General features: G+C 43.6%; 1 protein-coding gene across 1 annotated transcript in view; it reads left to right on the top strand.

Annotated features, from left to right (window-relative positions):
- Positions 1 to 15,716, top strand: part of slc17a7a (solute carrier family 17 member 7a) — a gene marked incomplete at both ends in the record, with an annotated part of 39,643 nt that overhangs the window by 21,286 nt on the left and 2,641 nt on the right. Inside the window, 9 exons of the mRNA XM_084143070.1 lie at positions 3,531 to 3,783; positions 5,764 to 5,882; positions 6,443 to 6,557; positions 6,811 to 6,898; positions 7,963 to 8,053; positions 10,470 to 10,608; positions 10,886 to 11,035; positions 12,724 to 12,856; positions 15,264 to 15,374. Coding sequence (XP_083999196.1) covers positions 3,531 to 3,783; positions 5,764 to 5,882; positions 6,443 to 6,557; positions 6,811 to 6,898; positions 7,963 to 8,053; positions 10,470 to 10,608; positions 10,886 to 11,035; positions 12,724 to 12,856; positions 15,264 to 15,374 — 1,199 coding nt within the window. The remainder of the gene's footprint in view (positions 1 to 3,530; positions 3,784 to 5,763; positions 5,883 to 6,442; positions 6,558 to 6,810; positions 6,899 to 7,962; positions 8,054 to 10,469; positions 10,609 to 10,885; positions 11,036 to 12,723; positions 12,857 to 15,263; positions 15,375 to 15,716) is intronic.

Below are 15,716 nucleotides of genomic sequence, written 5' to 3'. Positions count from 1 at the left end.
GTTATACTACTACTAAATAAATATTATGTACATTACAATGTAGACCCAAGTTTTCTCTCTATCTCCTTTGCTAGTCTGTTCTTGGCTTGTGTCTGAGTCTGACTGATTGCGTGTTTTCAGCGTTTGAAGGGATTACAACGAATCTGCTTTGTTGAAAGGGGGAGGTACAAGCTGAAGCACAAGCACGGCATAAGAGCGACATACAGATAGAGAGATATACTGAACAAAAATATAAATGCAACATGCATCAATTTCAACGATGTTACTGAGTTACAGTTCATATAAGGAAATCAGTCAATTGAAATAAATGAATTAGGCCCTAATCTATGGATTTCACATGACTGGGCAGGGGCACAGCCATGGTTGGGCCTGGGAGGGGATAGGCCCACCCATTGGGGAGCCAGGCCCAGCCAATCAGAATCAGTTTTTCCCCACAAAAGGGCTTTATTACAGACAGAAATACCCCTCAGTTTCATCAGCTGTCTGGGTGGCTGGTCTCAGACGATCCCAAAGGTGAAGAAGCCAGATGTGGAGGTCCTGGGCTGGTGTGGTTACATGTGGTCTGCGGTTGTGAGGCCGGTTGGACGTACTGCCACATTTTCTAAAATGAAGTTGGAGGTGGCTTATGGTAGAGAAATGAACATTCAATTCTCTGGAAACAGCTCTGGTGGACATTCCTGCAGTCAGCATGCCAATTGCACGCTCCCTCAAAACTTGAGACATCTGTGGCATTGTGTTGTGTGACAAAACTGCACATTTTAGAGTGGCCTTTTATTGTCTCCAGCACAAGGAGCACCTGTGTAATGATCATGCAGTTTAATCAGCTTCTTGATATGCCACACCTGTCAGTTGGATGGATTATCTTGGCAAAGGACAAATGCTCACTAACAGGGACGTAAACAAATTTGTGCACAACATTTGCGAGAAATAAGCTGTTTTTGCATATGGAAATTATTTCTGGGATCTTTTATTTCAGCTTTATATTTTTGTTCAGTGTAGATAGACAGAGAGAGAGAGAGAGAGAGAGAGAGAGAGAGAGAGAGAGAGAGAGAGAGAGAGAGAGAGAGAGAGAGAGAGAGAGAGAGAAGGAGAGAAAGACAGAGAATATTAGAGTGGGGATAACTCAATAATTCATCTCCCCAAAAAGTATATTAATATTTAATCAATCTAAGAGTTGGACTTGCATGTGTGTGGTGTGTATTTGTGTTCATTGTGTGTCTGTGTGTGTGTTCAGAGTGTGTTCGTGTGTGTGTTCAGTGTGTGTGTGTTCATACTTGTGGGAGAAAAATAATGGAAGAGGAGAATAGAGTGAGGCAAGAATCATCTCCAGGAATCTCTGAATCACTTGATTTGAATAAAGGATGAGTCTTTCTATTTAGACATTCTATTTGATTTAGACCAGACTGATTCACAATGAGTCACCTCTTTGGAACCCAATGACTCCTAGCAGTGATTCCGGCTGCTTCTTTCGACGCAATTCTCCACCTCACTGAGTAACTGGACCCCCCATGGAAACTAGACAACCTGTGAGCTCCTGTGTGACCCTGTACACACATACACACACACACACATGCACATGCAGGCACACACTAAAAAACACACACACACCGATACACACACCTATACACACACATCTAAATACACAAACATACACACGCACACACAAACCATCTCTAATTCTGTCTCTGTCCCTCTCTCACTTTCTCTTTCTTTGCCATACTAGCTATAGGTGTTGAAATGAGCCATTGCAGATATACTGTGTTTGTGTGTATGTGTGTGTGGTTGGGAATTTGGGTGCATGGTTGGGCTGTGCGTTCCCCGCAGATGGTGGTCGCAGAGCCGGATAGAAAATCCTGCATTGTTGGTTAAGGTAGCTCCTGAGTGGCGCAGTGGTCTAAGGCACTGCATCGCAGTGCAAACTGTGCCACTAGAGATCCTGGTTCGAATCCAGGCTCTGTCGCAGCCGGCCGCGACCGGGAGACCCATGGGGCGGCGCACAATTGGCCCAGCGTCGTCCAGGGTAGGGGAGGGAATGGCCGGCAGGGATGTAGCTCAGTTGATAGAGCATGGCGTTTGCAACGCCAGGGTTGTGGGTTCGATTCCCACGGGGGGGCAAGTATTAAAAAAAAAAATAATGTATTCACTAACTGTAAGTCGCTCTGGATAAGAGCGTCTGCTAAATGACTAAAATGTAAAATGTAAATGTAAATGTAAGTAAGCATTTCACTGTAAAGTCTACACCTGTTGTATTAGACGCATGTTACAAATACAATTTGATTTGATGTCACAATGGGACGCCAGACTATCACGACTCAGCCACTTTGGACTCTGAACTGCGCTTTCGTGTCCAAAGTGTTTGTGTGTAACAGAGTGGTCAGTGGTAGGGCAGCAGCAGGTATAGGGTACTGTGAAGGACTGGACACTGGGGGAATGTGCTATAGCTGGTACCCACCCACCTAGGGACCAGGCAAACAACAGCTGCTCCCACACAGGGGGAGTTGCTGATTCAGAGATGATATGAACATATGTGTGTGTGTGTGTGTGTGTGTGTGTGTGTGTGTGTGTGTGTGTGTGTGTGTGTGTGTGTGTGTGTGTGTGTGTGTGTGTGTGTGTGTGTGTGTGCGTGTGTGCGTGCGTGCGTGCACGCTTGGGAGAGACAGCGCGTCAAGCTTTATGATCGCTAAACCGCTATAACTCTAAAAATGTGGAAAGAGAATCTATGTGAAATGTTTGCTTGATCTCTAAACCATATGTACACATAGCTAGGGTCATATTGATGCAGTCTGTATGGACTGCCAATTCACAGTACTGGATTCGGGGGGGTAGCCCAACCGGGAACGGACCTGCAACCTTCTGGTTGTGAGGCAGTCATGCTATCCACAGTATCAATAATGGTCATTTTTTACCAAGGCTGGGGTTGATACAAGAAATACTTTTGTGCGGGCGGGGCCGGGCCGGGCTTACAACCTCCCAGGCCCTTCAGAAAATGGTAATGTAGTCATCTCTAGCTTCAAGCTGACGTTCATGAAATGACTGAATTGAAAACGGAATTGAGCCCAACCCTGGTAAACATGTAGCTGACCTTGTAATGTCTACATTACAACAAACACGTTGGTTTTCAAAAAGGTGTCCTTCCACCACATAAATGGAAATTTGACTTGGCTGTTGCATTGGTTAGGTCCGCATTCTCCCTGCTTATTAATACTACACTAACAGATGCCTTTATCCATAGAGACTCACAGTACAGCATACAGTTTAAGTAAAGTATGTGATTCCTATGGGAATTGAACCCACGACCTTGCCGTTGTTAGCATAATGCTCCTTCTTCCAAGCTCCCAACTGAGCCACACAGGAGCACCACAGGGTTAAATTCTAACCCTATTAAATTCTCATTAGATTTCAGTTTCTTGTTTTTCTTTTATACAATTTTAAAGCGACTTTGGGTCCTTGAAAAGCGCTATATAAATACCATGTGCAATTATTATTATTATTAATTGTGTCTCTCTCTCTCTCTCTCTGCTCTTCACCAGAATCCTAGAAAAGCGTCAGCCCAATGGCGAGACCATCGAGCTGTCGGATGAGGGCCGCCCAGAGCTTGTGGAGGAGAAGGAGATGCCCGTGGTGGACTGCACCTGCTTCGGCCTTCCCCGTCGCTACATCATCGCCATCCTCTCAGGCCTGGGCTTCTGCATCTCCTTCGGCATCCGCTGCAACCTGGGCGTGGCCATCGTCAGCATGGTCAACGACCACACCGTCTGGAAAGGCAACAAGGAGGTCCTGGTGGTGAGTCACACTGATCTTGCACTTACACTCGCACTTCTTGGAAAAGGGTTATTTTTGGTTCCAGATAGAACCCTTTTGTAAAAGGGTTCTACCTGGAAACAAAAAGGGTCCTAAATGGAACCAAAAAGGGTTCTCCTATAGGGACAACCGAAGAAGAGTGTGGCTCTGACTTTGCTGATGGCTGCTTTATTGAGGAAAACATGTACATACTATGACTGTCTGCTTTATTGAGGAAAACATTTACATACTATGACTGTCTGCTTTATTGAGGAAAACATTTACATACTATGACTGTCTGCTTTATTGAGAAAAACATTTACATACTATGACTGTCTGCTTTATTGAGAAAAACATTTACATACTATGACTGTCTGCTTTATTGAGAAAAACATTTACATACTATGACTGTCTGCTTTATTGAGAAAAACATTTACATACTATGACTGTCTGCTTTATTGAGAAAAACATTTACATACTATGACTGTCTGCTTTATTGAGGAAAACATTTACACACTATGACTGTCTGCTTTATTGAGGAAAACATTTACATACTATGACTGTCTGCTTTATTGAGAAAAACATTTACATACTATGACTGTCTGCTTTATTGAGGAAAACATTTACATACTATGACTGTCTGCTTTATTGAGGAAAACATTTACATACTATGACTGTCTGCTTTATTGAGAAAAACATTTACATACTATGACTGTCTGCTTTATTGAGGAAAACATTTACACACTATGACTGTCTGCTTTATTGAGGAAAACATTTACATACTATGACTGTCTGCTTTATTGAGAAAAACCTTTACATACTATGACTGTCTGCTTTATTGAGGAAAACATTTACATACTATGACTGTCTGCTTTATTGAGGAAAACATTTACATACTATGACTGTCTGCTTTATTGAGGAAAACATTTACATACTATGACTGTCTGCTTTATTGAGGAAAACATTTACATACTATGACTGTCTGCTTTATTGAGGAAAACATGTACTTACTATGACTGTCTGCTTTATTGAGGAAAACATTTACATACTATGACTGTCTGCTTTATTGAGGAAAACATGTACTTACTATGACTGTCTGCTTTATTGAGGAAAACATGTACATACTATGACTGTCTGCTTTATTGAGGAAAACATGTACTTACTATGACTGTCTGCGCTAACGACTCAAATGTAAATGTCTGAAAAAGGGAGGCTCTTTGAAGTGACCGATGGTTCTATGTGGCACTATTTCTACTCAAAGAACCATTTTCTTGAAGAGGGTTCTTCCCTACGTTCTTCACTGTCTGAATGGTAGCAAATAACCTTGCTAGCTAGTGTTGTGGGAAGAGGAGGGTTGGGGTCAGGTCAGGTTAGTGGGAGGGCTGGCCACAGGCCACAACCAAGGTTGCAACTTTGGGCTTGGAGGCTCACAGTGTGTGTAACCTAACGTAGCAGGGGTAAAAGAAATGCCTGAGCGGAGTCCCCACATCCATTTTTCAGGGGAAAAGCAAGCTAGGTTGAAGATACTGTATCAATGAAAACCAGATGCATCCGGTTGTTTCCGACCTCGCTGAAGTTGGAGTGTGTGCAACCTTTATTTTTGTGCAGAGGAAGAAGATTACTGCCGTTGGACAATGGACGTTGACTTGAAAATGCTTATTTATAATCACAACCAGCACCTTTTGAAGTGTAGCTTTTATCAGGGTGCTTGGGAAGCTAACACAAGTCTTCAGGTCTCAGGCAAGGTTTCTCATCACTGAAGCATTATTTAACAAACCCACTCCGCTACTCATCCATAGTCATGGGTTGTGTTCATCAGGGCAAGCAACAGAAAACGCTTCAAAATGTTATTCAACTGAAAATCAAAACAAGCGTTTTCTTATTGTACAAATCCAGGTGGTCCCTTGGTTCCCAGATGGTTTCCTTCCGTTTGGTGCCTAATGAACACAACCATGGTCTCTCCTCCTCTTTCTCTCCCCCCAGGCAGCACAGTTCAGCTGGGATCCAGAGACCGTGGGGATGATCCACGGGTCCTTCTTCTGGGGATACATCGTCACACAGATTCCTGGAGGTTTCATATGTCAAAAATATAAAGCTAACAAGTAAGTACGTTTTAGGATACATTGTCACACAGATTCCCGGAGGTTTTATATGTCAAAAATATAAAGCTAACAAGTATGTACGTTTTAGCATGCTTTGGGATTATCATTCCTGTATTGATTAAATGATTTCCTTATTGTATGTCAGTTATGTATTCATTTTGACTTATGAAGTATAGACCGAGCCCTTGTATTCAAGGATTATTGTCAGACATTTTTAACTGCTACAAAGCTTGGGACAATCTAATCAATAACATCACAGGGAACCATGTGGATTGTGGTTATTCCCAAATACATTTCTCTCAGGATTGGGGTCAATTCTATTTTTATATCAGTCAATTCAGGAAGTGAAATAAAAACCCACTCATGAATTGAAATCTTTATAGAATTTAAATCTTTATACTTTATTTATAGAACATATTTGCCAATAATCACTTCCTAAATTAACTAAATTGAAAATGAAACTGACCCCTAACAAACTCTGGTCTCTATAGCTCTCAGTGGTTGAAATGAAGGCTGATTGTGTGTTTGTCTCTGACTGTTTCTGTCTTGATGTGTTTCAGAGTGTTTGGCTTTGCCATAGTGGCCACATCCACTCTGAATATGCTGATTCCATCTGCTGCCCGCACACACTACAGCTGTGTCATACTAGTCAGGATATGCCAAGGCCTCGTCGAGGTAGTTAGTGTGCATCTGTCTGTCTGTCGGTGTGTGTGTGTGTGCGTTCGCGTGTGCACGGGTGTGTGTGTGTGTGGGTGTGTGTGTGTGGGTATGGGTGTGGGTGTGTGTGGGTGTGTGTGGGTGGGTGGGTGTGTGTGGGTGTGCGTGTGTGGGTGTGGGTGTGTATGTGTGTGCCTGTCTGTCTCTGTGTGTATGTTGGATATTATGTTTGGATATTTACTGTGTGTATCACTTCATTACTTCCCTATAGGGCGTATCTTACCCAGCATGCCATGGGATCTGGGCCAAATGGGCCCCGCCTCTAGAGAGAAGTCGACTGGCCACAACAGCATTCTGTGGTAAGATACTAAAACAAATGGATTGAAACATCCTCTCACTCTCTCCCTCCCTCCCACTTTCTCTCTCTTAAACCACACAATGAAGAAATGAATTGCCCCCGGGAGATAATAAAGACTACTCTACACATTTCTGGATGACAGCATTAGTGATGTTACTTGATGCTCTTGTCAAGAGGGTAGCTAAGATGTTCTTGTAAACAACCTCAACATTATAGTAAAAGTTCCTATTGGTAACATCCCAAATAAATCTAGCGCAGCACATTGTCTTCCTACATACCGTATGCATGCATTCCACAGGAGGTTGGTGGCACCTTAATTGGGGAGGATGTGTTCGTGGTAATGGCTGGAGCGGGATTAGTGGAATGGTATCAAATACATCAAACACATGGTTTAATGGCATTCCATTCGCTCCGTTCCAGCCATTATTATGAGCCGTCCTCCCGTCAACAGCCTCCACTGATGCATTGCCAGCTGCAGGAAGTATACGTAGTCCTCTACACTCCAGGGTCCAGGTATGTGGGATGGAAACGGCAGATTTGGTCTCTGATAAGAGCTTCCATTTGAGGCGTGTTCAAATAATGCCTACCTAAACCAGATTGAGATTTGTAGTTGACCGTCTTTGGATTCCATAAACAACAACAGCAATTGTGTGATGGTGGGAATGCAGGGCTTTGTTCCAAATAAAAATGACATGTTTCACCTAGCCTAAATATTGCACAAATATTCTTATTATGTTACTGAATGTATCCAGCATGTTTCCAAGCCACCTTATCGGTTTTGGAGGCAGCGTAATATTTTCTAGCAAAGAGCTAACTAACTGTACTTACTGTAAGTGAATTGTTTCCCTCCACGGTTAGTTGGCTAGGTTAATTAGTTAACATGCTAGCTAATCTCGAAACCCAGAACCAAATATTGCGTGAGCTAGCTAGTTAGCTAGCTATTGCTACTGACTTCGATTGTGGGTGCTGAGGTGTTCAAATCTGGCCTGACGGAGGCTTTACACAACAACAATAGAAACATCAATGTACCATATTTCTGCGTCTTGCTCTTTCTTTGTGTCACAGGTTCTTATGCCGGAGCTGTGGTGGCCATGCCTCTTGCTGGGGTGTTGGTTCAGTACGTAGGGTGGCCTTCAGTCTTCTACGTCTATGGTGAGTAAAACGAACCTGTCAGTACTGACTTTAACTGTCTCGTCATCATACATGTCCCATCGGATATAACCCTAGCAAGCTTACGGTCTGTGGTCCCTGCTCAGCTGCCTACTGCCCATGGCCCAGTGTCGGTAGCCCAGACTATTGAAAGTGGTATGCTGACTGCTCGGTTAGCCAGTGCTAGCCTCCTTTGGGTAGCTAGTGGTATAGCACCAGTTCATAGGAGGAGAGAGGTAGAGACATGGGTCCAGTAAGAGCTTGCTGGGTATTGTTTCTGTCACAATGACATCCAAACTGACACAATTTATGCTATAGCAAACGTGTCATCACTGTAGTGTACTGTAGAGATTAGGGGTGTAACGATTCGTTTTAACAACGATTCGATTTGTATCACGATTCGTGGTTGTCGATACGATTCAAGGACGATATTGGTTCATTTAGAACGATACGATCCGAAACGATTCAGTGACTTGAAATCGATTCAGTAACCTTTTAGCCAAAAATTCAACCAGTGTGACTGAAATAAATACCTGGATACTGGACAGTGCAGGTGAAGTTTCCTAGATTCCTGTTTCTTGTAAGGACCGCAATGGTGGCTTGATAATTTCTCGCTCGTCGGCTTCTCCTCTGTCGTCCGCCATGCTATGTTTTGTTGTCTTGGCGCCTTTGCGCTGCTGCTGGCGCGATGACGTCACGGATAGGCAGACTGAATCGAGTAATGTTTAAAGCCTTTATCATTAAAAGTGCTAAGAAAAAACATCCATATAAAGTCTGACGTGCTTAAATCCAATGGGTTATTTCCTAGTATCGATACAATCGATTTATTACATTTTAAAACGATGTTAGATCGATATATGTTGTCCAAAAGGCCAACTCGCCGAGCACAGATCGATGTAGTTGGATCATAGGAATATAAATCGATACATCGATGTAGTAGATGGATCGTTACACCCCTAGTAGAGATTATTTGTCATATTTTCAACTCTCATCTATTTTGCGGCCCATCTCTTTTCCATCTTTTTTCCCCTTTCCTCTGTCTTTCACCTCATTGGTTCTTTTCCTGAACCCCCAATGCCCCACCAAACTCTCTTTATCCCCCTCCAATATCATGTCAACTTCCTCCCACTTGCTTTCTCCCTACCCTTCTCCCTACCCTACCTTCTCCCTACCCTACCTTATCCCTAACTTACCCTACCTTCTCCCACCCTACTTTCTCCCTACCCTACCTTCTCCCTACCCTACCCTTCACCCTACCCTAACTTCTCCCTACCCTACCCTTCACCCTACCCTACCTTCTCCCTACCCTACCTCCTCCCTACCCTACCCTACCTTCTCCCTAACCTACTCTTCTCCCTACCCTACCTTCACTCTACCCTACCTTCTCCCTACCCTACCCTTCTATCTACCCTACCTTCTCCCTACCCTACCTTCTCCCTACTCTACCTTCTCCCTACCCTACCCTTCTCCCTACCCTACCTTCTCCCTACCCTACCCTTCCTCCTACCCTTCTCACACTCCCCCTCTCTCCTCTCTCTCCCCTCTCTACCTCTCTACCTCTCACCTCCTCTCCCTCTCCCCTCTTTACCTCTCTACCTCTCTCCTCCTCTCCCTCTCCCCTCTCTACCTCTCTACCCCTCTACCTCTTTTCCTCCTCTCTCTCCTCTCTTTACCTCTCTACCTCTCTACCTCTCTCCTCCTCTCTCTCCCCTCTTTACCTCTCTACCCCTCTCTTCCTCTCTCCCCTCTTTACCTCTCTACCTCTCTCTTCCTCTCTCTTCCTCTCTCCCCTCTTTACCTCTCTACCTCTCTCTTCCTCTCTCTTCCTCTCTCCCCTCTCTACCTCTCTACCTCTCTCCTCCTCTCTCTCCCCTCTTTACCTCTCTACCCCTCTCTTCCTCTCTCCCCTCTTTACCTCTCTACCTCTCTCTTCCTCTCTCTTCCTCTCTCCCCTCTTTACCTCTCTACCTCTCTCTTCCTCTCTCTTCCTCTCTCCCCTCTTTACCTCTCTACCTCTCTCTCCCTCTCCCCTCTCCCCTCTTTACCTCTCTGCCTCTCTCCTCCTCTCTCTCCCCTCTTTACCTCTCTACCTCTCTCCTCCTCTCTCTCCCCTCTTTACCTCTCTACCTCTCTCTTCCTCTCTCCCCTCTTTACCTCTCTACCTCTCTCTTCCTCTCTCTTCCTCTCTCCCCTCTTTATCTCTCTCTTCCTCTCTCCTCTCTTTATCTCTCTACCTCTCTCCTCCTCTCGCTCCTCTCTTTTGACAGGAGCCACTGTGCTGCTTCTGTTTCTGCTTGCTCTAAGGGGTTTTAAGGCTGCAGGGTATCTGTACTTTCTGACAACTTCTGATGTGTAAAGGGTTTTATAAAAAACATGTAATTGATTAATCGATAGATTGACCTCTCTCTCCCTCTCCCAGGCAGTTTTGGGATAGCATGGTATCTGTTCTGGATCCTGGTGTCATATGAAAGCCCGGCAGCCCACCCCACTATCACCCCTGAGGAGAGGAAGTACATCGAGGAAGCCATCGGAGAGTCAGCAGGCTTTGCCAATCCTCTACAGGTAAGGACAAAGACGCACACAGACACTCACACACACACACACACACTCCATTGTATTTCAAATAAACAGCACTGTCTCTCACACAACACACACACACTCCACCGCTTTTCTTTTTCCTTGTGACTTGCACCCACACACACGCACACACACACACACACACACACACCACATCCCTCTATAATTTCACCTGCCGCTTTTTTGCTATGTAAGGACTGTGAGGACTGTGAGGACTGTGAGGACTGTGAGCACAACCATCTCTCATTCCTTCTTGTTGCAGAAATTCAAAACCCCGTGGAGAGCATTCTTCACGTCCATGCCGGTGTACGCCATTATCGTAGCCAACTTCTGCAGGAGCTGGACTTTCTACCTGCTTCTCATCAGCCAGCCGGCCTACTTCGAGGAAGTGTTTGGCTTCGAGATCAGCAAGGTGAGACAGAGTTTTAATTACGAATTAACCCCTATCCCCTATCCCCTATCCCCTAGCCCAGATACTGTAAAAACAACTGGTGGCCTGCGGGTTAAATTTGGCACCATAGTTAAAAATGTTTTGTTTTTGGGAGGAAAAAAGGCCTCTCTCTCTCTCTCTCTCTCTCTCTCTCTCTCTCTCTCTCTCTCTCTCTCTCTCTGTCTCTCGCTCTCTCTCTCACTCTCTCTCTCTCTCTCTCTCTGTCTCTCTCTCTCTCGCTCTCTTTCTCTCTCTCTCTCTCTCTCTCTCTCTGTCTCTGTCTCTGTCTCTGTCTCTGTCTCTGTCTCTGTCTCTGTCTCTGTCTCTGTCTCTGTCTCTGTCTCTGTCTCTGTCTCTCTGTCTCTCTGTCTCTCTGTCTCTGTCTCTCTCTCTCTCTCTCTGTCTCTCTCTCTGTCTATATCTCTCTCTCTCTGTCCCTCTCTTTCTCTCTCTCTCTCTGTCTCTCTCTCTGTCTCTATCTCTCTCTCTCTGTCTCTCTCTCTCTCTCTCTCTCTCTCTCTCTCTCTCTCTCTCTCTCTCTCTCTCTCTCTCTCTCTCTCTCTCTCTCTCTCTCTCTCTCAATTCAATTCAATTCAAAGGGCTTTACTGGAATGGGAAACATATGTTTACATTGCCAAAGCAAGTAAAATAGATAATAAACAAAAGTGAAATAAACAATCAAATATTAACAGTTAACATTACACTAACAAGTTTCAAAGGAATAGACACATTTAACATGTCATATTATGTATATATACAGTGTTGTAATGATGTGCAAAAAGTACAAAAGGGAAAATAAATAAACATAAATATGGGTAGTATTTACAATGGGGTTTGTTCTTCACTGGTTGCCCTTTTCTTGTGGCAACAGGTCACAAATATTGCTACTGTGATGGCACACTGTGGTATTCCACCCAATAGATATGGGAGTTTATCAAAATTGGATTTGTTTTGGAATTCTTTGTGGGTCAGTGTAATCTGAGGGAAATATGTGTCTCTAATATGGGCATACATTTGGCAGGAGGTTAGGAAGTGCAGCTCAGTTTCCACCTCATTTTGTGGGCAGTGTGCACAGCCTGTTTTCTCTTGAGAGCCAGGTCTGCCTACAGGAGCCTCTCTCAATGGCAAGGCCATGCTCACTGAGTCTGTACAGAGTCAAAGCTTTCCTTAATGTTGGGTCAGACACAGTGGTCAGGTATTCTGCCACTGTGTACTCTCTGTTTATGGCAAAATAGCATTCTAGTTTGCTCTGTTTTTTGGTAAATTCTTTCCAATGTGTCAAGTAAAAAAAAAAAAGTAATTATCTTTTTGTATTCTCATGATTTGGTTTGGTCAAATTGTGTTGCTGTTGCTGTGCTGGGGCTCTGTGGGGTCTGTTTGTGTTTATGAACAGAGCCACAGGACCAGCTTGCTTAAGGGACTCTTCTTTAGGTTAATCTCTCTGTAGGTGATGGCTTTGTTATGGAAGGTTTGGCTATCGCTTCCTTTTAGGTGGTTGTAGAATTGAACAACTCTTTTCTTGATTTTGATAATTAGGGGGTATCGGCCTAATTCTGTTCTGCATGCATTATTTGGTGTTTTACGTTGTACACAGAGGATTGCAGAATTCTGCATGCAGTCTCAATTTGGTGTTTGTCCCATTTTGTGAATTATCTCTCTCTCTCTCTCAGGTGGGGATGGTGTCGGCCTTGCCACATCTGGTGATGACCATCGTTGTGCCCATTGGGGGCCAGCTGGCTGACTACCTTAGAACACACAACCTCATGACCACCACCAACGTCAGGAAGCTCATGAACTGTGGAGGTGAGAGGCCACTCCATGGTGAAGTTTCCTCTATATAGATCTGGGGTCAGTTTTGCATTTCCCTTACTAATGGTTCAGGTTAGGATTGGGGGAGGGGAAGTTGATCCTAGATCTGTACCTAAGGGAAACTTCACCCTGAGGTCAGAGAGAGAAAGGCAGGGGAAAAAGAGGGTGGAGAGAGTGAGGAGGGAGGATGGGTAGAGTGGGGAGGGAGGGAGGGCAATGAAAGAGGTGTTAGCTGAGCAGGGGGAGGGAGAGACTGAGGCAGAGAGGGATGGGTTGTGTTGCAGGATAATGTTTCTGCAATGCAGTCAATTTAAAACTTGTAGCGTAATTTCAGATTCAACCTTTCAAAAACTTCGATTAATTATAATCCACATAATAATTCAAATGTCCTGTTGCTGCAGAATTATTTTAATGCTGTAGCAAACTGGCTCAAATGAAGATCCTACACCTGTAGTTATAAGGGAGGGCACACACACACACAGAGAGAGAGAGAGAGAGAGAGAGAGAGAGAGAGAGAGAGAGAGAGAGAGAGAGAGAGAGAGAGAGAGAGAGAGAGAGAGAGAGAGAGAGAGAGAGAGAGAGAGAGAGAGAGAGAGAGAGAGAGAGAGAGAGAGAGAGAGAGAGAGAGCATGTGTGTAAACCAATAGTAGGCCTAAACTCTATGGGCAGTCGATGACGACAATGTGTGATTGTGCGTGTGTGTGTGTGTGTAAAATAAAGTATGTGTGTGTGGCGGCAGCTTGATCACGAGGGCATCATGTGTGTAAAAGTAGTATTAAAGTGCCTGAGAGAGCATGGTGTACGACGGTCGGAGCACATAGACATGTTCTGTTCTGCTGCTGTAAACTAGTGGTAGTGGTGCATTAGCCTGGCTCAAACGCTCTGCTCCCCGATGCTGATTCTACAGCTGGGACGGATGTGTACGCATCACTGGTCCCTCTGCTAATGAGAGCACTCTCACAGAACAGAACAGGAGACAGGTAACACTCAGGGCCAGAACTACGTTATCTCAGCGTTAGCTCAACGTCCCAACACAACCCATGTGTGTCAGAGAGGGGAAAAACAAAACCATGGAACCAATAAAAAGGAATGCAGAACGTTCTCTAATTGTTATATAAAAACTAAAGGAATGCAGAACGTTCTCTAATTGTTATATAAAAACTAAAGGAATGCAGAACGTTCTCTAATTGTTATATAAAAACAAAAGGAATGTAGAACATTCTCTAATTGTTATATAAAAACAAAAGGAATGCAGAACGTTCTCTAATTGTTATATAAAAACAAAAGGAATGCAGAATGTTCTCTAATTGTTATATAAAAACAAAAGGAATGCAGAACGTTCTCTAATTGTTATATAAAAACAAAAGGAATGCAGAACATTCTCTAATTGTTATATAAAAACAAAAGGAATGCAGAACGTTCTCTAATTGTTATATAAAAACAAAAGGAATGCAGAACGTTCTCTAATTTTTATTTAAAAACAAAAGGAATGCAGAACATTCTCTAATTGTTATATAAAAACAAAAGGAATGCAGAACGTTCTCTAATTGTTTTATAAAAACAAAAGGAATGTAAAACGTGCCACATGGTAGATGCTTTAATCCAGAACGACTTTACAGTTCAGTAAGGGCAAACATTATGGTATCTGTATTTGATTTGATTTATTAGGATCCCCATTAGCCGACGCCAATGGCGACAGCTAGTCTTACTGGGGTCCGACATATTACAAAAAAGACATTACAGACTAAATACTTTACAATTTACATATATTAACATGTAGTGTGTGTGTATCTATCAGTTACACATACATGTTAGTACATACACACAACAAGTAGGTCACATGTGGGAGAGGCGTTGTGCCGTGAGGTGTTGCTTTATTTGTATATACACGATTCCTGTGGGAATTGAACCCATATGACCTTGGCATTGCTAGCTCTCTGGTCTCACCAACTGAGCCACACAGGATCATCATCATGACATTTACATTTATGTCATTTAGCAGACGCTCTTATCCAGAGCGACTTACAAATTGGTGCATTCACCTTATAGCCAGTGGGATTTTTTTTTGGGGGGGGGTGGGGTAAGGGGGGGTAGAAGGATTACTTTATCCTATCCCAGGCACAGGGCATGGGAATAACATGACTTGCCTAGTTAAGTAAAGGTTAAATATTATTTTTTTACTAAATAAAAAGCAGAAGGGGAAAATGAAAACCATCCACTGAACCTATGTTTGTCACAGAGGGAAAATCTAAATGGTGATCAACACCCCCACCCATAATACCAGGACAAAACATTAAAGTCATATAAAAAAGGGTAGGGTCCTTTCCATATTGTGATCTTTTGTGTTTGTTGTTAGTGGTGATTTTAGTGTCTTTAGTTGTGGTTTCTGTTTTGTTTCCAGGGTTTGGAATGGAGGCCACTTTCTTGCTGGTGGTGGGATACTCTCACACCAAGGTCATGGCCATTTCCTTCTTAGTGATCGCTGTGGGCTTCAGTGGATTTGCCATCTCAGGTAAGAACATGAAAGATTTTCTCTCCAACAAACAAACAGACTAGGACTGTCACTACATTTCTACAGAGCTGTGAGGATTCATATTTAAATTAATATTCAGTTGTTGTGTGGTGAGCGTTCTGGCACAAAAATGGTCGCCGTGCATCACCCAGGTGGGTGCTACAAATTGGTGGTGGACGAGGTGAGTTTCCCCCTTACTATGTAAAGCGCTTTGAGTACATCAGTTGGTAGAAAAGCGCTATATAAATCCAATCAATTAATTATTAATGATCTATTTGTTTTGAACTGTCAAGGATGTTCTGTTGATGACATATGTATGTGGTTAGCTATTAAACACCTATT

The sequence above is a fragment of the Coregonus lavaretus genome, assembly GCF_964263955.1.
Source record: "Coregonus lavaretus genome assembly, chromosome: 2".
NCBI classification, from domain to species: Eukaryota; Metazoa; Chordata; class Actinopteri; order Salmoniformes; family Salmonidae; genus Coregonus; species Coregonus lavaretus.
Note: the sequence above shows the minus strand (reverse complement) of the source record. Positions and strands in the feature narration are given on the sequence as shown.